Here is a 27,789-nt window from a genome sequence, read left to right as displayed (position 1 = left end):
AGCCTCCTTCACTGCTGAATTCACCATTGTGTGGAGGAAAGAGCTATGGACAAAGAATTGGGAGATCCGGTTTTAGACACGACTGTCATTGACTTCTTGTTATTTGCCCTTCATTTTCAAAGAACATGATAACAAGGAGGTAAAAACCAAGTGAATTGGATTTAAATGAGGGAGGGCAGTTCAGAGTTACCAGCCTCACTTTCTCTTCCAGAGTCATTTGGGTCCAGTGGCAAGATATAGATCAGGGTGATTGATTGGAGATTGTCCTGGATGCAATGGGAGACCTTGAAGGCCTTTTAAAACTTTTAAAACTAAAGTCTTCAACAGATCTCCAGGCACACCCATTCAGGGATTAAGGCTAAGTAAGAAATGAGGCCGATATTGGGCAGGAAGGTTTTTTTGTGTTTTGTGTATCTTTTAAACCTTTTTTTCCCCCCCTCTGAATCATGAACCACTATCGCAGATGGATGAAGCCCTATGACTTCCCAAAACAAAGTTTTTAAACCACTAAAGACAATGCTGTCATATTGAGTTTGATAAAAATAAAGATGTAATTATCTTTGTTTCCCATTCACGTTCATAGATTCTCTGTAAGGAGTCCCTGCCTTAGGGTAATTTGTTTAATTTCCATTTTTGTTAAGTAGGAGATAAGTAGGGAGGAGTTGACTGTAGTAGTCTATTCACTGGGTGCAAGTTCATTTTTTTACTGGTCTCTTAAGCAATCCAGCTATTCACACTTCTTACTTGGTAGCACTTCTATCCGATTTCTCTAGGGCTCCTAGAGATAGATAACAGCTCCCTCTTATAAAACACTTTAACGATTATAAGGTCTTTTTCTCTAGTTTCTCTCTAATTTATAATGAAACAGACACAAAAAGGCTAAATGGCCTTCCCAAGGCAACATCAATAATTCAATGACATTGAACCCCACACATTGGGATTCTAACACTTCAATATTAAACACAACAACAACAAAAAAGGAAAGCTGGCACTCGGGGAAATGTAGTCAAGGAAAAAAAATGTAGATCAGATGAAGTCCTTGCTAAACGTGGCATGATATTAAAGCAATAAAGGATTGCTTTTCTTTAAAAGAAAAAAAAAACTCTCAAAAATGGAAAAATAAACAACTGGAGGTATGTGTGTGTGGTTACATTAGATATTACTGCCCTCCCCCAAAAGGCTATGGAGAGGACAATCAATTACTGAACTATCTGTAGCAGACCATATTTTCACAATCCCATGCCTGAATGACAAAATATATAAACTACCCTATTTATTGTTTATAATAAAGCATTTGACTCAGCAAAGCAAAACAGCCTAATTGGCTGACATTTAAAATATCTCCTATAAACAAAAATCGTATAAGTTGCTTTGATAGATGTAACAAAGACAACTGTTCAATAATCCTCTGATGGGGTATGTGGTACAGTAGATAGAGCATTGGAGTCAGGAAGATTTGTGTTCAAATCTGACCCTTACCAGGCTGTGCCAGCTTAGACAAGCTACTTGACTTCTTCCTAGCATAGTTTCCTTATCTATAAAATGGGGATGATAATAGTATCTATCTCCCAAAGTTATTGAGAGGAAAAAAAAAAAAAAAAGATTTATAAAGTACTTTGCAAACTTTGAAATACTACATAAATGTTGGCTATTATCACCGAGGATGTTTTTGTGAGGCATTAAAAAAAAAAAGGGGGGGGGGGAGGGAGACATCTTACTCATCTAAGATAGATGATAAATTTACATCTAAAAGGAACCTTAAAGGACAGCTGATTCAAACCCTTCATGAAGGGGTATGTTGGTGATGGATGAATCCATCTGCTGCTCAACTGGGCTGATTCCTTAACTATAAAATTCTAACTATTACATAATGCCGGAGAGATTTGTCCAACCCATTTAAAACATCTGGGTCTGTTTCATCTTTAAAACCAAATAAATAAATAAGAGTGTCAATGAGGCAGCGGAAGAGTTTATATCACAGAGGTTCCATGGGCAACAGGACATGTGAAGGTATAAAGATAGGAGTTGGACTCAAGGGTTTCAAGGGATAAAAAGAAGGCCTGTTGGGAAGGGTTGTGACAACTTGAGTGTTCCATGAAGATGATATATTTTCTGTATCCCAGGATCCATAAGCTTTTGCATTCATTTGGAAAGTAATTGACACCAGCAATCAAGGACCATAACACCACCATAAGCTTCCTTCACTGATGCAATGGGGCTATATGTTGCAAGCTAAGGTCATCCAGTATTAAATGATTTTAAATAATTTGGAAGTGCATTATTTTTAGAAAAGAACTCATTTAGATGGTAGTTTTTTTTAAAAAGTTATTTTTAGATGAAAACACTTTAAACCATATAGTAGATACCATATCTGAAATGTCCATGCATCCTAACCTTTACACAGACAGATCAGACCAAATATCAGTATCACAAGCCTGATAAATAGGCCTCTGAGCTGAAGTTTATAAAAATTAAGAACCTTTTGAAGCTGGCCAAAAATCAACTTTAACATGATCTTTTACATACCTTGCCTTGTTTAGATGAATAGCTCGACTTGTATATTACTAAATTTTAAAGAGACAAGCTAGATAGTGGGACTGAGATTATAGTCTATTTTTTCTTCAATGGCAAGTCTGTTCCTTCCCTTGAGGGTTCCTATTTTATATTATGCTTTCTTTCCATATTCCTACTAGCTTTTCACTCTTCCTCTCCAGTTCCCCTTACTTAACTAGGTTACTACATTTCATCACTTTCATTCTAACCAGAATCAAACAGATTATACCTCCTCTCCCAGTCTCCTTCCATTTTATAAGCAAACTGTAGATTAAGGGAAATTAAGTCTATAAACAACAGACAACATACCTCCCCAGCTCACTGTTTTAAGCACTTGTGTGCCAGTATGCTTTCTGAAGAGAAGAAGGTTTGTTTACAATAAGGGCACAGATAAAAATTGGGTTTTTTAACCAAGAAACAAACTTTGATACAGGAATGTTTTTTCATGTGTTTAAGAAAGTCTCCTGAATGACTATAGATTTCTAAGCAATAGGGACAGCGTAAAGGGCCCTTTAAACTTTTGGAGTCACACATTAAAGTAAAGCCATCATCATCATCCTCTTCACTACTATTGTAGTACTGCCCATTTGGCATTGCCGTGGCTGCCCGTTCTCCTTTTGGCATTGCCGTGGCTGCCCGTTCTCCTTTTGGCATTGCCGTGGCTGCCCGTTCTCCTTTTGGCATTGCCGTGGCTATCTGTCTTAGGGAATTAGTCAAAAGAGAAGAATTTATCCGAGTTTGATATCCAGGCAAGATATCCTCATTGCTCTGGTCACAAAAATCAAGATGATTCTGGAAGGATCTTTGTGCCTGCTGTTGAATAGCATGATCTTGAAGCCTCGTCTTCAAGTTCTTTAGAGTGTTCATTGCCGTTGAATAGAAGCATGGGCGTGGTCTTGGCACTCTTCTGCAGTAAATACAAGAGTGTGGTGATGTCCTCTGATGACTGACAGTGAATCGGGGTCTCCTAGTTTGTTGGTCAAACCTTCCTTTCTCATTGACCACAGGTGCTGGTGGAACTGGAGGTAAAATAGGGTAGCTTCTGGAGAGGGACTTTCTCAATTCACAGGTTAGGGGTAGTTGAACTTGACTAGAAAAGGCTGCTAATGAATCATCTTGAACATGCTCCAAAAAGTCTTCTGAAAGTTTGTCACCTTTTGGAACTTAAAGAAAAAAAGAAGTTGGTCTTCCTAAAGTCTTACTTCTGAAAAGCTATATACCTGGGACTTGAGAAATTTTCTACTCTTAAATCAAGATAATTTCAAGTTTATCCATAAGTCTCTTTCAAAGAGATGTTGATTCTATTATATTATACTTCTGGGCAAGAGGATACTGTATTCTCTTGGAGGACTATTCAGAAACCTAAAGAAAGTTTAGGTTCCTGGCTTGAGACTTGACCTTGTCCATCTCTCTGTACTGAAAGAATGCTACAACTATGATCTATGCTTTTCTATCCTGGGTTATGGAAATATTCATCCCAATCCTCTTCCAAGTCTCTGAAAAGATAAAAAAGTCAAGCCCCTGATCACCCATCATCCCTTTCCTCTCCAGCCTCATATGCTTGTTCCATTTGTACTTGTCTGATGAAGAGGGTAGATTAAAGTCACATGACCTGGACTCAAGCCATTGCTGGACAAATATCAGTCTTTCTAGGTTTTTAGTTTACTTGCCTGGAAAAAAGGGGAATCTCAGGAGGTGATTTCCTAGATATCTCCTAGCTCTAAACTATATTCTTATTTTGTATCATTCACTACCCTACTAGGCTATAATCTCTCTGAGGGCAGTGCTCCAGTCTCTTAGCTTTATATACTTTGTATCTATCATACTGTCTCATATCTTATAGTATTAAATTATTGAATTGTTCTCCATCCTAAATATACTCTTTAGGTAATCTAGTTCGGATTCTTTTAAGCAGTACAAAGAAAATAAAGTTTAGACTTCTTTAGCCAGTTCTGAATCTATTCAATTGTACTACTGCTTAATCCACAGATCCATCTTTTTACAAATACTTTGATGAAATCCAGGCCAATTGTCTCTATAGCATTTTCCTCTACTAATTCAGTAGATTTGTTCTGCCAACCCATCTCCTCTCCAAAAAAAAAAAAAAAAAAAAAAAAGAAGAAGAGAGAGGAGAGAAGGAGGAGGGGGGAGGGAGGAAGAGGGGGAGGAGGGGAGATCAGTTTTGATCTTGGTTCATTCCTTATAGGAAGCAAGGCTGGCTCTTGGTGATCACTGCTTTTCCCCCAAAAAAAATGGGTAGAAAGAAAGGAGACAGAAAGAGGTAGAAATATCTCTTTAAAGTATTGACACCACCTAATCCCTATGGAAAAGTAAATTTTCTTATCTAGTAACTGAGAAAAGCCACATCTAAGAGGGAAGGAACTATTAAATGATCTGGAATTCCTCAGTAACTGATAGGAATTATGAACCTATTGCAAAGCCAGGAAACAGGGACCTGGAAGATTACCACATCAGAGTTACAAAAAGAACCCAGAGAGGATCAAGGTAAAACAAAAGGAATAATTCTGTCAACATTTAAATGCCTCCACAAATGAATTAAAATATTGTAGCTGCCCCTTACTGCAAATATTAGGATTTAAAACAGACAGAGTTATAGGGATGAGCTCTCGAGTATACTTCTGTGCCAAGATGCTATCACAGAGTCAGACAACTTCTAAGAAAGACAGGAAGTCCAAGACAGCTTGGAACCAAAGCTCTTTATGAGAGAAAGAGGCAGCAAGAAAGAAAAGTGGGCATCTTCTAACTTTTGTCCCAATTCCTGATTTGCTTGTCCTTTCCTGAGGTAACCAATATTCAGTAAGCCAGGTACAGTTAAGATGAATCCTGTCCTATTAGCTCTGATGCAGCTCAATGGTATCAGTTACACAACTCATTTTATCTTCATTTCATATTAATTCCAAAAAATAGCAAAGAAAAGGAGCAAGAGGAGGCACCCTTTCCAGATGGATGGCACTTGGAGCAGGTGTTGTCCCTCAGAATCCTTGTGATTAACACAGGCTCACAGCTCACGTGGCCCTTTTCCTAAAGTTCTCACACAGGAGCTCCTTAAGCTTTTCAGGTTCTCTTTTAGACCATTAGCCTTGATTTCAAAAGGCAAAAATTGATTCATCTCATGGTCCCAGAGTAGCCCTAATGAAGCCAGTGTTGTTAAGGGAGAATTCAAAACTAGCTCTTCATTAACTCAAGTAACCCCTATACTACTCAATCAATTAAGAGACATTAAGCATTTGCTATAGCACATATATATGTAATACACACATATAGACCTAATTTCTTCCTTCAAGCTTATATTCTCATTTACCTGTTGAGAAGTCTTCTGTGGTCTTTTGGTGTTCCTTGTCATTTGATTTTTGGTATTCTTTTAGAAGAGTAACCAGAGACTTTAGTTCTGTTTGTAGGAAAGAAGATGGATCCCTATTAAATATTTATTAAGCACCTAAATTGTGCAATGCTAGGGTTACAAGTAAAAGAAAAACAGTCCCTACTCTCAAGTATCTTGTAATCTTCTTTCCTTCTTGAGGAGTGTTCCAACTTCTTTTCCTTGGCTTTTTGACACTCCTGGTCACTTGTGTTTATGTTTCTTTTTAAAAGAATAGTCGTCTTGGAAAGTAGTTCTATTTGTAGGAAAAAGACAGAGAATCATTGAATATTTATTAAGCACCTACATCTTGCTGAATGCTGTCCTCAACGAGTTTACTATCTACTAGGAGAAAATAACAGTTAAAAGGAAACTGAAAAGTGGAAGAATGGGGCAGAGAAAGTATTGAGGGCGGTAGCCCCTCGATATTCCCTGTTTGATCTCCAACTTCCTTTGGGACTTGGACCTTTGATACAAGATGTGGTCAAACTAGTTTGGGCTATCTGAGCTGGCTGGGGTTTTATAGCCCCCATTCTAATCTGCTCAGATAGATCAAATGCCAGCAGAAAATTCCTTTTTGGGAAGAGACTTCTCTGTCCCCAAAAGATAACAAGAGAATCCTTATTTTATTTACATCACTCTCCAGAACCTCCTTACATCACTGCATCTGAATGATTGTGCTCTTGTATAAAACAGAGTCCTCAAAAATCTATTCTTTGCAAAATTGGCCTTGTACCTTGCAGCCATTTTGCCCACTGGCTCTCCGGTGTTTCCATTCTAATCAATAAAGACTATGTTTCCATACAGCATTAAGTAGCAAATTCATTTGCTGCCGAACCTGCCCATGGTTACTTTGAGGAAGGGAGGAGAGAGAGAAAAGGAACTGACCCATCTCTGTTTAGAACCTCAGTTTATTCCTCATCAAAAGTACTGGTAAAAGGGGTATGCTGGAGTACAAGGATAGAAGATAGTCCCTGCCTCCAAGGGGCTTGCATTCTCCTTTACCTTTGAAGGAGTTAACAAAGTTCTTATATTCCTTGGCTTTTTGGTGCTCCTGGTCACTTGTGGTTTCAGTTTCTTTTGGAGAAGTAGCCATCTTGGAAATTAATTCTATTTGTAGGAACAAGATAAAGTACCATTGCATATTTATTAATCACCTACATTGTACTCAGTGCTAGGGATACAAAAAAGCAAAGGAAAGAGTCCCTACTCTCAAGAAGTTTGCCCTCTCCTTTACCTTTTGAGGAGGCTTCCAAGTTCTCTTCTTCCTTGGCTTTTTGGTGTTCCTGGTCACTTGTGCTTATGTTTCCTTTTGTAGGACTAACTATCTTGGATGTTAGTTCTGTTTGTAGGAAGAAGACAGAGCATCACCAAATATTTATTTAAGTACCTAGGCTATGCTAAATGATAGGCATATAAATTTAAAAAAATAATAATACCTGCCCTCAAAGAGTTTATAATCTAATGGGAGGAAACATTCAAAAGGAAACAGAAAAGTGGGGGAATGGAGCAGAGAAAGTATTGGCAAGAGAGTATTCTGGAGCACAAGAATAGAAACAAGATGGGACCTGACTCCTTTACCTTCTGAGAAGTTTTCCAAGTCCTCTTCTTCCTTAGGTTTTTGATCTTCTTGGTCACTTGTATTTATGTCCCTTTTTGGAGGAGTAGCCCTTTTGGAAATTAGTTCTGTTCAGAATGAAAGAAAACAGGACATCTTAAAAATTCTTATTAAGTATCCACATTGTGCTAAGTGCTAGAAATACAAATAAGAGACAGTCCCTGCCCTCAAAGAGCTTACAAATTAATGAAGAAATGTAAAGGGCTAGAACTGAGCAGATGCACTTAACGGAGAAAACTGAGCACTTGAGGCTAATTACCAATTAGGCAATACTCTATTAACATATGGAGTTATGACCCTTGGAGGATGACCCTACTTAACTATTCTGTGCTGGCTCCATCTGTGGGTGTGGACAGAGAAGGGGAGAGAGATGAGAGGGCGGAGTAGGACAAGTGGGATAATTCTTTGGTGGTGGAGAGAGAGGAAGGTGTGGAGATTGCTAGATCTAATCCCCTGACAGGACCCCAAAAGACCAAGAATAAAGACTTTAGCTTATCCTGACTCCTGCTGATTCTAAGATATCCAGGGTGCTAAGGCAGTCACAACAAAAACAACATACAAAAGAAAACTAAAAAGTGTGTGGGAGGGGGGTAATCCAGGACCTAATTAGGCAAGTGACAATGTAGAAAGCAATAATGATTAAGTGAGTCTTCTTTCAGTCATCTAGATACAGTAGGCAAAATGTTTAATACAATAAAATTATACCAGCATGCATCTTTGCAACACTTTAATGTGTTCAGTACTGTCAATGTCCCCATTTTACAGATAAGAATAAGGCTCATAGTTCTTAGGGGACTTACCTACCCAAGTCACATAGGTTTAATCTTAGGCAAGTCAAATATCAGTTTTCATATATAAAAAATAAGGGAATTATAGTAATCTCTAGCATCTCTTCTAGCTTCAACATCTTATTAAAAATAAGAAGTGTTACCTAATGATTTTAGGAATAGTCCTTACCTTGCTGCCCTGAGCCTGGTCTTTTTTTCCCTGTTAGTAATAATCTAACTTTCTTCTCCCATCAGCTCTTGCGCTCATTGGTGGGGGTTTCCTTTTAGGTCTTTAATGAGATTATCTATTCCACCTGTGTCCCTCTGAACACTGGCCAGGCAAAATGTTGGTCTCCCTAGTATGCCTTCAGATCTTGTTCCTCTCATCCCCAAAGTTCAACATCAGACTTGGAATCAGGAGAATTGAGTTGAATCATGATTGCCCCCTATCAAGCTCCTTGTTTGTGTTTAAGATATTAACCCTCTCTGAACTTCATTCAGATTTCTGATATACAAAAATGGGGATAAAAATACTCTAACCCTACCTTTCAGAACTGATGTGAAGAAATCACTGCTGAAAGGAACAATTAAATGTGAACTACTATTTTGTGACTACTAATAATAGAGTTCATATATTCAGAGCACCTGATGTATTCTTATTTCATCTTCATTATGGCCTTCTTACAGGTAAGGAAATTGAGACCTATCTAGGTAAAGTCCTTTGTCCCAGGGTCACAAAGCTAGTAAGTGGATTAGAACTGAACTCGGGTCTTTCTAATTCTGGTACTCGATCCATAGCTTTTCCAACTTGGTGTCTCTAATTATAGCATGTTAGTACTTCTGGAATCCATCATGTCATCAGTTCGAGTATTGCTTCTACCAACAATTTGCAATTTCTTTATGACTTTGTAAACAGTCTTTCAAAATTACAACTCAGGAGTTGTGTATAGAGGGAAAAAAAAGCATTACTCTATATCTGACCCAGTGATAAACCTCTAAACTTAGTGGAATTGATCTTTCTACATAAAGTCTTTCCCTTGGTCCCTATAAATAACATTGGAAGAAATAGACAGAACTGGCCAGATCAAGACCCCAGGATCATCTGTATACCACAACAAGGAATGTTCTAACAATAATGAGAGAAAAAAGTTTCCACATATTTCTAGTTGAATCATTTTATAACAAATAAAGCAAAGCAGCCAGGAAAAAAAAACAAAAAACAAAAAAACAACTCCTTTTGTTGCTGTTTTTTTTTTCCTCTTTTTTTTTTTTAATTGCTCTTTCTAAACTTTTATTTCCAGGTAAGGAGAATAAGTAGGCATATTCAAGTGACAAACTCCTCCAATTTGGCTGGCTTCCCTCTGAAAAAATTGCTACCATAGTAGAAAACTTGGTAATCAGAAAGAGCAGAAAGCAAATAGGCACCTCTCAGAAGAATCCTGGCAGGTAATATTAAATATTAATAACAGTGAGAATTTATATAGCACCTATGATATACCAGACACTTATCTCATTTGATACTCAATAACCCTGAAAAGTAGAAGCCCCATTTTACAGTAGAGGAAATGGAGGCAAACAAAAGTCAAGTGACTTCCTTGCCCAGGGTCACACAGATAGTAATATCTGATTGGATTTGAAGTTGAATCTTCTTGACTCCAGTCCATGCACTATGTCACAGAGCTGCCAAGTTAAGTGAATATGAGCTTTGCTTACTTGATGACTTACCTGCAAAAATGGGTGCAGATGTCTAGGTAGTTCAGTAGTGACAGGGTTAAAAGAGGAAAAGTATTCTAGTTGCTGGCACTTGCTTATGTGGGCCTTCTAAAGGTTGTGAAATTCTTTATATATATTATCTCATTTGATTCTCTTCCCAATCCTGTGAGACATGTACTAGATGCATTATTGTATTCATGTGCCACTAGGTTCCTAGAGATTATGGTCCCCATCTAAGAATCAGAAAATGTTGATGATGGGCTCAAACTTTGAGTTCTCTTATATCTAAGTTTTTAGAATGCCTTGATGAAACATTGGTGTGTTCTTTAGAAAAGGTTGAAAGTCTTCTTTCCAAAGCAAATGGGAATTTTAAGTCAACATGAGTATTTTCCTACTGTGTGAGCATATTACAACAACCAAACTCTTTTTTGGTTTCTTTAGAAATATTTTACAAATAATACTTCCCCAGCCTTTAGACCTTTCACTTTAAGAAAGTGGGAAGAACATCTTCCTTTCAAAAGGTGCAAAAGTGGGTTAACAGAATAGGACTCCTATTTAGATAAGATCCCTTCCTCACTCTCTGAAGTGACCGGAGTCAAGACCTAAGTGGAGATCAGATCTCTTTGAAATTCAGTGTTAGAATATTGATTACAGGAAGGAACTCCTTTTAGTTCTTGAGGGGAATGATCTGCCAGTGGTCCTCAAACTTTTAAAATAGGGGGCCAGTTCACTGTCCCTCAGACTATTGGAGGGCCAGACTATAGTAAAAACAAAAGCTCACCCTCTGTCTCCGCCCCTCAGCCCATTTGCCATAACCCGGTGGGACGCATAAATGTCCTCAGTTTGAGAACCCCTGCAGGTGAAGGAACTGAGTAGTTCTGGAGTGTTAAGCCCAATCTGTAGTTTTGTGTATTATGAACTTTTTCTTGTTCAAGATTCTTATAAATGTCAATTTAAGTCTACTCGGAGCAAAGAGTTATGTCAGAAGCTATGAAAAACTATGAGAGTTTGGACACCTCTCTCTCTAACCTAGAAATGATTTGCATATAGATTTCTTTTTTTTTTTTTTTCTTTTTCTTTTTTTTCCCAGTGAGGCAGTCGGGGTTAGGTTACTTGCTCAGGGTCACACTGTGTGAGATAACTGAGAATGGTGACTCCTGACTCCAGGGCTCCATTGAATCATCTAACTGCCCCTTTATATATATTAATGTAAATGTTAACATTCAATTAAATTCAGTAAAATTCTTTCTAGCAGACTTGAGCCTAAATCACAGAGTAATTATTTGAATGATATTTTCCCTTTCAACAGCATGTAATATATTCCCTAGGTTTTCCCCATGATTATTTCCATAGGTACTAGATAGTTCCCCTTTCTTGGGAATACATAGCCCAAAGCATTAATAGGCTAATCCCTTTATTTTTCAAGTGAGAAAATTGAATGTTGGGGAGATGAAAGAACTTTCCCAGGATCTTACAGGTAATAAGCACCAGAGGCAGAATTTAGGCCTAAGTGCTTTTACTCCAAAGCTAGTACTTTCTACCAAACTCACCACTTTCCCCAATTTCTTTCCTTTCTTCATTCAATCTACCAATAATGCCTTGGTGATCTGCCTGCTTTCTTTCATGCTACTGAGGGCTCATGTAGAGGGTCCTTAGGGAAAAGATATGAACAAAATATGTTAATTTTTTCTTCCCTGAAGAAGTATCTCAGTGTAAACATGAGTATAAAAATAACATAATGCATAATTCAAAACTCTTCCAATCTGAATGCCAGCAAAGATTTTAATAGCATGGAAGTGATATTTTCTACTTTTCAAGTGAAGAGAACCTAAGGTTCGTTTTGGTAACTGCCTGGGAATGCTGGGGCCATTGAATTTGAGCACACATTGGGGAAACTTGGAATAACTGCTGCCTTAGTATTGACAGACAACCAATTGCTGTGGGAAAATGATGGTGAGGTGCTATGGGATGTCCCCAAGGCCTGAGCAAGGGCTTGTTTGTTTTTTATTTATTTATTTTTTTCAACACAAGGGTCCTTTATCTGTCCATTAGTAGGGCTCCACAGGGAGCCATTATATGCTGGATTCTGAAACTTCAAGATGGAAGCAAGAGAGCTTGCATCCTAAAACTGGAAATTCTCACTTAGATTGTCAGAAGGGACCATAAGAAAGGCTTAAATCCTGAACTAAGATTTACATTTCACAAAACTTTTGTCTTTTAGGTTTTTTTTCTCTTTTTTCATGGAGCAGTCTGGAGAAGAAGCATGAATCTGTCCTGATACCTTTCTGCCACTTTTTTGGCTGAATAGGCCTACTTTGTATAGAGTAAGCACTTACTAAGCAATTATTGAACGCTAAATAAATTAATGAACATAAAATTGTACAGAATTTAGCCACTGCTGTTGTTGTTCAGTCATTTTTCAATCATGTCTGACTCTTTGTGACTTCATTTAGGGTTTCCCAGCTATATGGAACTACCCACCTGTATCAGAAATTCTGTTAGAACTAGGGATTTTTTTCTCCTAGATGCTGTTAAATTGTAAATTAGACTGTTAAAATATGGTCAAATTGTTGAAAACTTAAAATATTTAACTGGAAATAATTTACTTTGATAATGGATAACAAAGATAACTTACTGTGGGGAAAGTAGAAAAGACCTCTTAAATTATCCTTATCTGTAAAATGTCTTGGGACTTTTTACTTGGGCAGAATCATAAAATCTTATCAATCGTATCTACCATTGTGGTAAAATTCTAAGTACTGAGGTTACATCTTTGAGCCACCTTTTTAAAACATAGACCTTAGATTCAAAGACTTCATTTGCCTCAGGTATTAACTGACAGTACAAAATTGGAGGTTTGCTATAGTCAGCATTTTCCTGGGGCTTGAAGTCAATTACTATGTAGGGGCGTCTAAGTCTTACAGAGGGTTATGGGATTCAGGAAGACTTGAGTTCAAAATTGGCTTCAGATACTTGGTAGCTATGTAAATCACTTGGGTAAATCACTTAACCCTGTAAAATGAACTAGCGAAAGAAATAGCAAATAACTCTAGTAGCTTTGCCAAGAAAACTTCAAATGTAGTTACGAAGAATAGGACATGACTGGAAACAACTACACAATAACAATCATGTATTCACTGTAGTGTGAAACTCCAAAATGTAGTTATTCTTATATCAAAATGAAGTTAATGAGATGTTTTTATATGTGTTCATTGTTAACAATTCTTCAAAGTGAGAAAATACCATAACCCTTATTCTATACTACTATTAGTATAAATTTGCTATTTGAGGCAACTTCACATGAGACTGTAATTTGATATTGTTCTGAGTTCGATTTTATGTAGAATTGTCTAAATTTCTCTTAAGTCAATAGTCCACCATTCATGAGAAATGCTATGTACTGCCCAAATGGAGTATGATCCAAGAATTGCAACAGTAGGATATTATTTGTCGCTGGGAAAAGTCGAGGAGGTGACTTTGTGTGGCAAAGGTAAGACTCCTTTGGCTCAGTTTCCCATTGTGCTATTTCTTTTCTGAATAGGAAATTTTCTAACCTAATTCTGAGCCTAGCTTTTGATATCTTGTGAATAAATATGGGATTTTGCTACAAAACTAATTTAAATATTATTTATGACTGCAATCAAATAAACCTAAGAGAATTTTTCCTTGTTAAGTCTTACATCAGATCAGTCTGGGTTTTTGAAAGGATAGTCTTGATATCATCATGACCATGTCCTTTCCTTTGAAGTACTTGCCAAATCCCTATAGATATTGGACATTGTCAAAGGATCTGATAACCGTAAAGCTAATCCTGTACTGGGTCTCTTTATTCACCTTGTTATATTGCTCCTATGTAGAATTATGGACCCGTTACCTACTAATTCACTTTTAAGTGGGAAAAAATCATCAACATTTCATAATTCTTGCCTTCCTTAATTAACCTTATGACACGTAGTCAGGCTACCAGTTCTGTTATGAGCAAAATGGGACACTAGGTCAGACAGTAGAATGGCTCATGGGACATAATTATACCCTATCCTTGAGATAAAATATGACTATTTAAGAAGTAAAGAATTGTGTTTAAGTCAGGGGGGGCAAGAACACATGAGCAGGTTTTTATTTTTATTTTTATTTTGTGTTTTTTGTTATTGCTTTTTAGGATAGCCCCGCAGAGTATTATTTCCTATGCAACCAAACAGCATATTATTGCCTCCCCTTAAATTAAACAGATAAGAGTGGATTGGGATGCCTGCCTGGGATTTTGTACTTGCAAAGTAAGCTTGGAGCCATCCAAGTTTCTACAGTGAGAGAGCTTGAATATGCCTTTTCCATCATATTGCTCATGCATGGGACTGGAATCTATTTGGTGCTCCTGAATAAATCGAACAAATTTTTGCATTTTTTAATGAAACCATAGGTGTAGTAAAGAAGCCAGATATTGGAATCCATGCACTTAGGACTGTAACCTTATAAAACAAGCTAACTCTGAACTTCTTGGCAGGAAGAGATGGGGTATGTACTTTTATAGAACAAGACTGCTATACCTGGGTTCCTAACAACTTCAAACACATCCATAAACATATGGATTGGTTCTGAATCCCTGGAACAATCTCTGATCCCCATGGAAATGATTCAGCACTTGGTTCTGTTTGTTAGGTTTCTGTTGTATTTTCATAGGGGTTGTGTGCTGTTTGTCTTTACAGTAGCTCACTTAGTACAAGGAACTGATTCCCAAGCCAATTCCCAAATTTCATGCAACAGAGATTAGGGTGATGAGATTGAGAATAGAGGAATTTGTATTTTTTCAGTTGATTAAATATTTCCCAATTATATTTTAATGTGATTTTGGCTAAATTCAAAAACTAAACTAATGTATGGCCTGCAAGGATTCTTATGTGCAGCTTAGTATTTGACCAAAAACATGACTTGATATACAAAATTATGAGAGGCATCCTACTTGCTAATTCTATATGTGATTCAAACTTATCATGGCTATTTTAAAACTATGCATGTATTTGGCAGGGTCCAAATACCTCTAATTTAGAAGATGTATTAAGCCACATGACTCCTAGGAAAACCTAGATAGTATGAGATTGAATGTGAATTAAACTGTATAGTATAAATATCCCTCTATTTCTACTATAGAGCTATTCCTTATAATAAAGAATTTTTGAAAAGAAAGAAAAAATAATTCAACAAAAATTGTACAGTGCATCAGATGAGTAATGATGCATTAAATATTCAACATTTATAGTTCTCTACTCTATAAACCATGGAGATGCATTCTCCTATCTCTTCTAAAACAAATTTTATGTAGCATTTGATCTTACAATCTTTACCCCTCTCCACATTCCCCCCTTGCAAAAATTTACATTGTTGCTTTTGTTATTTACACTGTTTTCTTGGTTCTGCTTGCTTTACCTTGTATCAGTTCATGTAAGTTTTTAAAGACTTTGCTGTGTTCTTCATTTTTATTGTTTCTTAGAGGAAACAATATTCCATTTTACTTTTTAATCAAGAGGCACCTACTTTGTGTGCAGTTCTTTGCTATCCTTTGGACCAAATAGGCCTTGAGATGCCTTCTAAGACTGTCATTTCATGCAAAACTGCATGAAAGAGCCAAAATGTTTCTACCTTCTCTACCTGTCAGCAGTAACAAAGGTGAAAGCTGCTTTAGTCAAGTTATTTCTGTGGCAAGGGTCATTTTGCAGAGGAGGTTATAATAGTTCTTGTGTACCCCTCTGTGATTTGCACTGCTAGGAATAACTAGGACTTCTTTGTCAGTTTGCTTTGAGGCTTGCTAAACTGTGTTGAAAAATCCAGTTGCTTTTGTATATTACTTGATGCAAATTAATCCCTTTGTAGACGTATTGATGACAATACTCTTGAAAATACCAAAGGGTTTTTTAGGAAGTGAAGAAGCAATATACAACTGCCTGATGAAGCAAGTAATGGAAATATCTCATCCCTGTAGAACATCTGACCAATCTGGCTCAATGACTGGAGAAATCTTTTATTAGTCTAACTGAAGCAAATGAACTCAGACTTATTAATTGAGCTGGATTCCCAGTATGTTCAGTAAGATAAATAGATTAGTTATTTTAACATTATTTTACATGTTAATATATATTTTAAAAATACTGTTGTTGCATATTTAACATGTATTGGTCAACCTACTATCAGGGGGAGGGAGTGAGGGGAAGGAAGGGAAAAATTGGAACAAAAGGTTTGGCAATTGTCAATGCTGTAAAATTACCTATGTATATATCTGGTAAATAAAAACCTATAATACTTAAAAAAAAAAAATACTGTTGATGGGGTTCTTAGTAGGTAGGTGGGCCTTGACAGAGAGAGCCTGAATTACTATAAATAATCTGGAAGCCACGTTACTCCTGAATCAACCGGAGAACAGAACTGATATAATTATCTCTTTAAGTGCATCTTTTGATTTTGGAGAGATAGACCTTGCACAGCCTTCCCTCACTTAAGTCCAATTAGCTTGCAAATCATAGCATCACCTCCCTGATTTTATGTTATCCTTTTGTTATCCTACACAGACTTTTATTGCAGTGGGCCCAAGTTGAATTACTTGTTCAATTCCTTGCATTGACAAATCCTATAGTTACTGTATCCAATCAGAAAGCCAAGTTATGATGTCAACCTCACCTCAACATTATTTTTTTCCTATAAAACCTTAATTCCCTGTTAATTTGTTGGTCCATAAATCTGTGCTGTAATCCCCAGCTAACCTTTTTTTTTTTTTTTTTTTTTTTTTTAAAGGAATTTAGCCTATCTTATGGCATTCTCCCTGTGATAGTTAACTCCTTTTAAGCCTGCTTACAGGCATCTTCAACTAAAATTTCCTTTTTGGAACTTAACCCCATTAGTCAATAGGATAATAACAAAATCTTTGCCCCCTGATTTGTAGAGAGTATAAGCTGACAAATTCTTTTGGGATATCTTGCGCTACTGGCCCAGAAACCCAATATACTTTTGGGTCCAATCCCCTTTGCCCGATCATTTTGGTGGCCTATTCAGGGAAGTTACCCCTGTACTGTATCGTTTTGTGTCATACCCTATCATGGTGTTATTATACATGTAATGTATATGATGTATATAATAAGTAATGAAATTTCACAAAGAATCTTTTAGACAATTTGATTAGCTTTGAAATTTTTTGGCTGAATGTATTATATTAAAATTAAATTAAATTCTACTTAAATTGCTCTAATTCATTTTTATATTGTTTTAAAACTAGTTTTTAAAAGACTCCCTTCAAAACTCATGTTTTCTTCCTTTTCAAGAAATAATTTTTTAATAATTATTATGTTATGTTAATAATTATGTTTATATTAAAGTCTAATTACCAATCTAATCTCACTATGCTGGTAACTGCCTTGGACACTTCTTCAGCTTTCTCTCATGCCTGATAAGGAGACTGGAGGACTAAACTGCAGCTTTTTTTTTTTTTTCTCCAATTCCACAGACTAAGATGTCCTCTGGCATATTTTTAACCCTCACCCCACCTTTGTATGCTGTCTTCCTCCACTAAATGTAAACTCCCGGAGGGCAGGAATTGTCATTTTTATTTGTATCTCCCATAGTAGGCACTTAATTAATGTTTATTGAATTGAATGCATTATAATATAATTATAATACTTTTGTAATTATGAGATACATATATATATGCCATATTTCCCCTATTCATTCATAAGGTTAGAGCTGAAATATTAATTGACACTTATGCCTTTATAAGTGTCTCAGTACCTATCAACAGAATGGGATTATGGTGTAAGAGAAAGAATTATGAACTATGAATTGAGAGACATTGCTTTAAATTTAAGCCCTGCCACTTTCTATCTGAGTAGAACCCTGAATTTTATTTTCCTCATTTGACAAATGAGAATGTTGGACAAGGTGACTTTGTAAGGTCCCTTCCAGCTCTAAATTTAGAGCTCATTGATAATTTCAGAGAATAACTAAAAGAATCATTAAAAGGTGTCACCTTGGCTATGTTTTGAAGAAAGTTGGAAGGAAAACATCCCAAATACCTGGGATCCCTTCTAGACAGGCAAGAGATGGAGGCTTGTGAGTGAGGGAAAGCTATTGGGACAAAGAGAATTATAGTCCACTTTTGAAAAGGGATATTTCAAGATGACACAATAGTGCATAGGGCACTGGTTCTGAAACCAAGAAGACCAGAGTTTAAATGCAGCTTCAGATACCTCTTTTATGAACCTGGGAAAGTCACTTAACCCCATCTGCCTCAGTTTCCTCATCTATAAAACAGGGATAATAATATTTTCCTCCCGGGGTTATTGTGAGGATAAAATAATATCTTAAAGTGCCTTTATAAATCATAAGTCACTATATAAAAGGCAGCTATTATTAATAAAAGTTGCAAGCATACCTAAAATGTGCATTAGCTTTGGTTCAATATCAAAACACTCATAAAGAATAATACAAGGGAAAAAAAAAGAATAATACAAGACAAGTATTATTATCTGTATCTTAGATATAGAAACAAATCAGTGGATAATCTAAAAATCACATTTCAAGTTAATAGTAGTGCTAGAACTAAGAAGTCTGAACTTTGAGACAAACATATGTCCTTGGAACTTAGATTCTACCTTGCTCTGGTCTATTTTGTTTTCATATTGGACAGTGTCAGGTACTGTGTATGAATTCTGCTTCTCTCTTAGGGTTAGGAGCACCTGACTTGCTCTCAGCTCAATGATATTTAAGTATATTTGTAATATTTTATGTATCCACAATGTGTATATGTATATATAAGCATATATGTATGCACACACATACATTTATATATACACATATATATATGTGAGTATATATAATATATATGCAAATATATAATACATATATATACATACATATATATTTTTATACACATACACACACACCTACAAAGATTTGGAAGACTACTCCAGTTCTAATCACTGTCATTACCTTCTCTTGGTTCTCTGGGCATCCTCCTCCTCCTTTTCCTTTCTTCCTCTTCCACATTCTCCTCCTCCTCCTCCTTTCCTTATTTTCTTCTTCCTTCTGAGTCTCTCCAAATATTTAGAGGAAGAAATTAGAAACAGTAAAGGACACCCTTGAGGGATTCCAGAGAATGTGGAATGTGTTGTGAGGACTATTATAGGATAATAGACTTAGCTTTGGAATTCAACTCTTGTATCATTTAGTCCAATCTCATTATTTTATGATGGAGAATCTAAGGGCCAGAGAAATTAAATATGTTATCCAGGCTCACAGAAATAGTGAAAGGCAGAGTTTAAATTTGACTCCTAATTGTTGGCTTGGAAGCAGACATTTTTTCCCCCACTAAACCCCATTACTCTATATTGGGCTGAATTCTCTTTTGCCTGAAGCCCTAGAACCACTCTGAAAATCTTTAAACTTTTTCTTCAGGGGAGAAAAAAGAAAAAAAGATGGGACAAATAGGGATCCTCATTGAATATGATGTTCTTATCACCTTTCCTTTCTTTCTTCCATGTCCTGTTCATTCAAACCGTGGATAAATTCAGGGGCTCAGATTCAGATTTTTGATAACTGGATTTGGAAAATCTTGTCAACATTTATTTGAGATTCGATGGAAAACCTTTAATATTAAATTCTGTGAAAGACATGGAATTATCACTATGGCAACATGAGCTTGAAGAGTAACTATGGAGACACACACACTATACTTAGAATTATGACCAGATGGCTGCCTGGTGTTAAGTATTGAAATAGGAAGAATGCTACTGCAGTAGCCTAGTGCCTTAAACATGCATCAATTTGTCAAGAACCTATAATTTCGCTGTCATGCAAACTCTAAATATATAACTCATAGAGAAGTCTTGTAGAGTTGTCTGAATTTCAGAGGCTTCCTGATGGTCATTTAGCAAGGGAGAGTAGGAGGCTAAATTTGAATACAGGTCTTTTTGGCTCCAACTCTAGCATTTTAACCACTAGAGTCTTGAACTTAGTAGGTACTCAGTGTTTAATTGAATTGAAAAAAATATGCAGATTGCTACAGATAGCTAAATATACAGGTGTCTACAGCTCATTCAGTCACACTCATCTCAAATTTAACTACAAGGTTGTACCATACAAACCTTCCACCAATAGAACATTCATAAATAGAGAAGCAGCATGGTATTATATTTGGAGTTTAAGGACTTGGGTTCAGGAAAGCCTCCTTCAAGTTCCAGAAAACTGATCAGATCAGAAGTGACCCAAGAAGAAAATATATGAATTCAAAAGACCACCCCATCAGAGAAGGGCAATTGATATTCATCACCTCAGCCTTTCCTTTCCTTCTGTCCTCTGGATTGCAAAAAAGGTCAGAGATGGATACCTCCCTGCTCGAGAGATTTCATCTCTCTTTGTTTCAGGGGTAACTGTTTATTTCTAGTTATGAGCCCTTGGCAGGGAGTGTGTCCACTCTGGGTATCATGGCATTGTGAATATTGTGACCCACATCCCATCCTACCATTTTATTATTGTATCATCTCTGAATTTTGTTCATCTCTATTTCTTCCTTCAACCTAAGTATAATTTTGGCATATTTCCTAACCCTAAATGTCCTCTGGGGAGGGTCCAGAATCTGGTTTAATACTCAAGGTAGCTATATCCAGCAACGGTTTTTTTCTTTATCTTGGATCAAGGTGTTGGAAAACTGGACATATATTGGGTCATTTCATGAAACAGAGGAAATACACTAGGAGCTCATCATGGTAGGTTCAAATTTTCTTCAAGAAGGTGCTTGGTCAGAACCTTAAGTCAATCTACCACAGCTTTTCTTTCCATGATCATAGTTGCCCTTGACTTTGCTTATTCTCTCTAAGGTTGTTGGAAAGATGTTTCTCTCCTGGTCTTTTGTTAAAGAGATGTTCTCTGCACAAAAAAAAGGCAAACATAGTTTTCATCCTCCATTGTTAAAAATATCCTTTAATTGACCTTGCCATCCCCTCAAGCTGTCTTTCTTTTTTTCCCAGAAAAAAAAAAATCTGTCTAAATTCTTTGCCTCCACTTACTTTCCTCTCTTCTCACTTACTTGTCAAATATAGAATGCTTTGGTCTGTATTCAGACACAATCAGTTCCTTCTCTAGGTAAGGATAGGATCTTTCATCATAGTTCCTTCAGAGTAGTTGTGGATGACTGTACTACTGAGAATAACAAAGTCATTCACAGCTGGTCATTCCAGAACTTTGCTATCACTTTGTATACACTATATTTTACTTTGTTCATGAAGGACTTCCCAGATTGTTTATTTATTTTTTTTTTCTGAGAACATCCTGCTAATCATTTGGCATGGTGAACTCTTGACTCTCCTTAAATACATCTGACTATTCCTTCATTGTCTCTTTAGTTATATTATTAACACTGTGTATACATCAAGATTGTCCTTCACCCTTTCTCTTCTTTCTTTCAGTGAATTCATTCATTTGTGTAGTTTCACTTATGACATTGGTATAGATGATTCCCAAATCTCCAGCCCTGGCTGATTATCTGACACCAATTGCCTTTTGAACTTTTTGATCTAGATATCCTAGAGGCACCTAGACGCATCTTCTAAACACAATGTACCTCCCTTTTATGCCCTTTCCCCATTCTGAACGTTCCTATCTTTGTCAAAAGCACCAACATCCTTTCAGTCACTCAGGTTCACAACCTGAGTTCATATGTCTACCACCCTAATTCAAGCCTAATTTGTCTCTTGCCTGGAACACTCCAGTGGCATCTACATTAGCATCCCTACCTCAAGTTTCTTTCCTTTCTAAATCAATGATCCCACAACTGCCAAAACAATGTTTCTAAAGCACAGATCTGACCATGTCAACTCTCCGCTCCAATAAGCTACAGTGGGTCCCATTGCTTCAAGGGTCAAATTCAGTCTCCTCTGTTTGGCATTTAAAGCCCTTAGAACCCTGTCTCCAGCCTACATTTTTAGACTTATTAGATGTACTCTAAAATCCAGCTAAATGGAATCTCTCCCATTCCCCTCCAGCTTCTAAAAGAATAGGTTTGATGGTATTCATAAAGGGAAGTAACATATAATAAGCCTAAAAAGGTAAGATGTAGCCAACCAGAGACTTTCATCTTTGTTTTTGCACCATCAGCACCTAATAAAGTAGCTGATATATAGGTACTGATATATAGGTTAAATGAGTATACAAGAGATATGTACCAATAAACTAGTTGGCTGAATATCATGCTCTAGACCAATGGCGCAAAAGTCAAATAAGAATTCACTAAACCACATATAAAGACCCTTGAGAGTATCAATTTAAAAAACCCACATATTTACATTATATTTTCCTGTATTTTGTTAAATGCTCCCCAATTATATTTTAAACTGGTTTGTACTGGAACTCAGGAACATTATGGGCCCATTGGCTTCATGTTTGATACCTCTGCTCTAGATCAAAGATTCTTAAACTGTGGGTTGAATAACTGAATTATAATTATCAGTAAATGTTTGATTTGTAAGTTTAAAATTTTTTCCCACTTACAATCCCTTTTCTCCTGAGAAATTTTTATACCACCCTGGGTATGTAGGTATATAAAATAGGCATACAAATCAAATATTTACTCATAATCAATAATTTTGTTTTCCCCACATTGTTACATGATCCCATATGGGTTTTCGAATCACAGTTTAAGAAGCTGGACTCTAGATAATAGAATCTGTTGACTCGGTGGGTTACCCAACATTCTTTTCTAAGGATCTTTTCTCTTCTCTGCTTATATTCTCTCTCCTGGTAACATGATCAACCCCCACATCTTTAGCCATCATCTCTATACAAATGATTCTCAATCCAATCCTAGTCTCTCTCTTAACCTTCAGTTCTACATCACCAATTGTCATTTGGGCATTTCAAACTTAATATTTTAGAGGCATTTTAAATTCTGCATGCCTAAAACTGAAGTCATTGATCTTTTACCTTAAATTTATTTTTTTCCTCTCCTCTTGGTCAAAGGCACCAACATCCTTTCAGTGTCTCAGTTAGCATTAATTATCCTTATTCTCCTTTCACACATATAACCAGCTAATAAATCTTGTTATTTCTAGAATGCCTCTTGCATTCAAACTTTTCCCTACACTCACACAGCTACCCCTTTACAGTTCAAGTCCTCATCCCTTCTTTCCCCAGTGACTCCCATCCATTACAACAATTCATAACGCACTGATGTCAAAGTAATTTTTCCCTGTTCAATCAGTGGCTCCCTATTGTCTCTAAAATAAATTACAATGTGCCAAAATGTTTGTGGCAGCCCTTTTCATAGTGGCTAGAAGCTGGAAGATGAATGGATGTCCATCAATTGGAGAATGGTTGGGTAAACTATGGTATATGAATGTTATGGAATATTATTGTTCTATAAGAAATGACCAACAGGAGAAATACAGAGAGGCTTGGAGAGACTTACATCAACTGATGCTGAGTGAAACGAGCAGAACCAGAAGATCATTATACACTTCAACAATGATACTGTACGAGGATGTATGCTGATGGAAGTGGATTTCTTCAACATAGAGAAGAGCTAATCCAATTCTAATTGATTAATGATGGACAGAACCAGTTACATCCAGAAAAGGAACACTGGGAAATGAATGTAAACTGTTATTTTTACCTTCTGAATCCAATTCTTCCTGTGCAACAAAAAATTCGGTTCTACACACATATATTGTATCTAGAATATACTGTAATATATTTAACATATATAAGACTGCTTGCCATCTGGGGGAGGGGGTTGGGGGAGGAAGGGAAAAAATCTAAATAGAAGTAAGTGCAAGGGATAATGTTGTAAAAAAATTACCCATGCATATGTACTGTCAAAAAAATGTTATAATTATAAAATAAAATAAAAATTAAAAAAAAAGAAAAAAAATAAATTACAAACTCCTCTATTAAGCTTTTAAAGTCTTTATATAACTTGACTTTGACCCATCTTTCTAGCTTCTTCAGACATAGTTCCTTATTCTGTGCTTTGCAATCTAGTCAAACTGATGTTATCTCTGTTTCTATATCCCACCTCAAAGTCTTTGCCCAGGCAATTGTACCTGCCTGGGATATACTCCCTCCTTACCTGTCTCTCTCAGAGAATCCCTTTCTTCCTTTAAGATGCAGATGTGGCATAATTTTCTACATGCAGCCTTCCCTGATCCCCTTAGCAGCTACACCAACTGTCCAAACTGCCTTGTATTTAACTACTCTGAATGCATTTGTATTTATTAACTTTAAATTTAGGCTATACAGATTTTTACATGAAATTGTTGCCTCCTCTATTAGACTGCAGGCTTCTTCTGAATTGGCATTATTTCATTCTTTATACTTGTACTGCTAGAGCCCAGCATGATGGGTCCTGTCATACAATAATAATAAGTACTTATAGAATGGTTTTAATGTCTGCAAAGTGCTTTACAGTTAACTCATTAGCTGGTTGGTTGATTGATTTTTAAATTGACTTGAGTTTTTCCTGTGTGGATAATTAGGCTAGGCTCTTTGAAGTGATTACTGATTTCATGAGGAGACTGCAGGATTCTTGAGCTAGATATAGTCCATATAACTTTCTCCTCATTCACCAAACTATGCAGGACTTCATTTTTTATAGGGAATCCCCCCTCAGTGCTTAAATTTGCTAATGCCAGTTCTATACTTAGAACATCTCCTTAGCTCTTTATTCTCCCAAGAAAATTCTGCCCAATCTAATCATAGGCAACAGTTTTAAAAGCTTCTTGACAGTAATAGACCACTAAAAACAATAGTGGTTTGTTTTTAGATCAACTAGATTGGATTCAGATTCTTTCATCCTTGGATCTGATGTACTAAGAAGCCCATGCTATAAATAAGGTCAGTGAGTCGGTATTCTGAGATCACATCCTCATTATCAGATGTTAGACCAGATTGGGATTTCAAGAAACAAAGACATCACCTCCCCCTTTTTATGAATGCTATTAAAACCCATTGATGGAACACTTAAATAAAGAATATAAGGAGACATGTTCGTGGCTTGGTTCCTAGCCTTGTTCTGATTCTGAGATATGAAGCTATACATGTAATTACAATCTAGAAAATCAAGCCTGCTCAGAATTGAAAACTTAATAGAATGGCCTGAGTTGGGAAGGATCTATTTGGGCTTTATATTGAGATAAACAATGGAAATGATAGTCTTAGGGTATGAGGATCACAGGCAACTGCAGATACATCATCATGTGTGGACTAGGTAACCATAAGGATTAGGATAATTCCTTTGGTGTCAGTGCTCACACTGACTGATTCATCAGTTAGTCTGATGTTTCTGGTTGACACATGCTTCCTTTTGGGAGAAGGGGAAAGTCTCCTCATTAGTTCCTTTATTGTGGCACTTAATTGATGTGGTTTAAACTTCCATATGAAATCTTTATAAATAGTTTCAATGCCTTTTCCTCTATCCATTTGCTGTTTTTCAGGGCCACTAATTTACTTACTTCAGGTTGACATTTTAAATTGCACATCATTTTTCTTCTCATTTTTCTTCTCTTTTAGTCTTGTATAAATTTTTACTTTTGCTTTAACTAGTTAATGATTCAGGAATGATTCCCACATCAACAATAAATCATCTCCTAGTATCTTCTTAAAATTACTTTGCATATATATCCTCCTGGATGGAGTAATGGGCCTAAAGTCAGAAGGCTCAAGTTCAAATGTGGCCTCAAACACTAGCTGTGTGACTGGGCAAGTCACTCTGCCTCAGTTTCTTCATCTGTAATATGGTGATCATAATACCAGCTATCTTCCATGGTTGTCTTGAAAATCAAGTGAGATTTTTTTTGGGGGGGGGTTATTTATTTTTAATATACATTGCTTTATAAATTATGTTGGGAGAGAAAAATTAAGGCAAACAGAAAAACCATCCCGCCCAAAGGGTTATGGCAAATGGGCTGAGGGGCGGAGACAGAGTGTGAGTTTTTGTTTTTACTATAGTCCGACCTCCCACAGTCTGAGGGACAGTGAACTGGCTCCCTAATTAAAAAGTTTGTCTATGGCATAGACAATGAAGTAACATCAACACTAAAAAATATATGCATCAAGTGGTACAACATCCAGAAGGAGAAGTTGTCAGTTACAGGAGGAAACAGACAATATTGTGAGTATTTTCTCCATCATTTTTGCTATCCTCTCCTCCAACCCCTTCCCTTTTGAACTATTATGTGGAACGAGCTCTTATTCTTTCAAGACTCTCACATCCAATATGGATTTCTTCTGTGTGATTTCTCTTACAAACTTTATCTTCCCAAATGGTAGTCTACTTCTTTAAATAGAGCTTTGAAGACTGAGATGTTAGGTTCCAAATGAGGAAGTTTTTCTCTCCCTTATGATGAAAGCAGATTGTTATAGAAACATGGACATATTTGTTCCATGTTACGTCTGTTTATTGTATTTCTGCCAGTTTTATCTATAAATGTTTCAGGGATGATGATGCAGCTCTCTTGGATTTCATGCCAAGCTTTCTGTCCCTCTGGATTTTCTTGCTTTATAAGGCAATTCTGCTCATGATCTGCTGCCTTTTCCCTCTGTAGCGATTTATAAGTGAATTTATTTTCTGAGCAAGAGTTGTCCTTTGCTATAACCTCAAGGTCATATGTTACTGGATAAGTCAATTTCATAAGCATTTATTAAGTACCTACTATATACAGAGCACTGTTCTCAATGTTCTGAAGGCAAAAAAAAAAAAAAATTTATTAAGAAAAAAATTGCCCTTATTCTCTAAGAGCAACATATGAGTTTTTTATGAGAAGAGTTGGAGGAGGGAGGGGAGGACGGCCTTTCTTGCGCCTCATTTTATCTTGGTCATACTTTTGCAAGAAATCATGATGAATAGCTTTGACTTTTTCAACTTTTCATTTTTAGGCATCAATGTCTCATGCAGACAAGTTACTTGAAAGCAGTTATAATTGATTAGGATTTCTTCTTGTTTAGCTTCCCCTCCCCCCTTTAAGTTCATATTGGTTTTGATCTTTGCTCTGACTAAAGTTGATGCATTGGCTGATAGTAGCCATGCTAATAAACATTCACTAAGTGTCTTTTCTTCCCTTTCTCCTTTCTCTTTCCTCCTCTTCGGCCTTGCTTACTTACTATGTGTATTGAATGTTTTCCTACTTTCTTTGGGGGGAATGTATAGTATAATTATACATTATATTATATATCATATATATTATTGTATATATTATATAATTATACATAAGACAATGTACATAATATTGTATGTATTATATAATTATAATATATAATAGAATGTATATAATATATAATATAATATAATAAAATAATTCAGTTTTTTGCCTTATTTTCTAGCAACTTGTATGGGTGTATAGGTACACATATAAATATATATGTGATGTGTTTACTGTTCAGTTTTTTTAGTTTTTTAGCTTGGTTTGGAGGATTTTGTTAAATAGAAGCTCTGACAATAACTATAAAAATATTCCATTGTCAATTATCCACATGAGATACGGTTAATCCAAAACTACAGAGTCCTCCCAAATCATCATTATAGTTGGTTTTTTAAATTAACTAATCAACAGTGGTGGGCAGCTCCAAACCCGCAGGTGGCGCTGCAGGATGGGAGAACTGCAGGTGCAGGCGGAGGCAGGGGAGCAAGGGTCGCGTAAAGGGAAACCGGATACTTGACATTGAGAGGCGGGGGAAATAAAGAATACTCGGCAGGGGGGAGGGGAGGGAGATACGCGTACGTGCGTACGTGCGTA

General features: G+C 36.5%; 1 protein-coding gene across 2 annotated transcripts; it reads right to left on the bottom strand.

Moving 5' to 3' along the window:
* Positions 1-1,949: 1,949 nt before the first annotated feature.
* Positions 1,950-19,053, bottom strand: LOC141541906 (uncharacterized). 2 transcript variants are annotated; one of them, XM_074266495.1, is made up of 7 exons: positions 18,998-19,053; positions 7,514-7,618; positions 7,170-7,274; positions 6,938-7,042; positions 6,060-6,188; positions 5,876-5,962; positions 1,950-3,716 (listed from the first exon to the last, which is right to left on the bottom strand). In XM_074266495.1, the coding sequence occupies exons 1-7, from the start codon at positions 19,017-19,019 to the stop codon at positions 2,872-2,874; spliced, it is 1,398 nt and encodes a 465-aa protein (XP_074122596.1). In that variant the 5' UTR covers positions 19,020-19,053; the 3' UTR covers positions 1,950-2,871. The 2 variants fall into 2 exon arrangements, with proteins under 2 accessions (XP_074122596.1, XP_074122597.1); XM_074266496.1 differs by lacking the exon at positions 18,998-19,053 and adding an exon at positions 8,508-8,575.
* Between the last annotated feature and the right edge of the window lie 8,736 nt (positions 19,054-27,789).

This window comes from Sminthopsis crassicaudata, chromosome 4 (genome assembly GCF_048593235.1).
Source record: "Sminthopsis crassicaudata isolate SCR6 chromosome 4, ASM4859323v1, whole genome shotgun sequence".
NCBI lineage: Eukaryota > Metazoa > Chordata > Mammalia > Dasyuromorphia > Dasyuridae > Sminthopsis > Sminthopsis crassicaudata.
The sequence above is the reverse complement of the archived record's forward strand: the minus strand, read 5'-3'. Positions and strand labels throughout refer to the sequence as shown.

What these genes read in the sequence shown, in the direction of transcription:
- LOC141541906 (XM_074266495.1), bottom strand. Translation starts at nt 19,019, where the DNA reads ATGCCCAGAGAACCAAGAGAAG. An exon ending in CTTGGAAGCCTCCTCAAAAG is followed by an intron (nt 7,043 to 7,169) that starts GTAAAGGAGAGG and finishes TCCTACAAATAG; the next exon opens with AATTAATTTCCAAGATGGCT. An exon ending in CTTTGTTAACTCCTTCAAAG is followed by an intron (nt 6,189 to 6,937) that starts GTAAAGGAGAAT and finishes TCCTACAAATAG; the next exon opens with AACTACTTTCCAAGACGACT.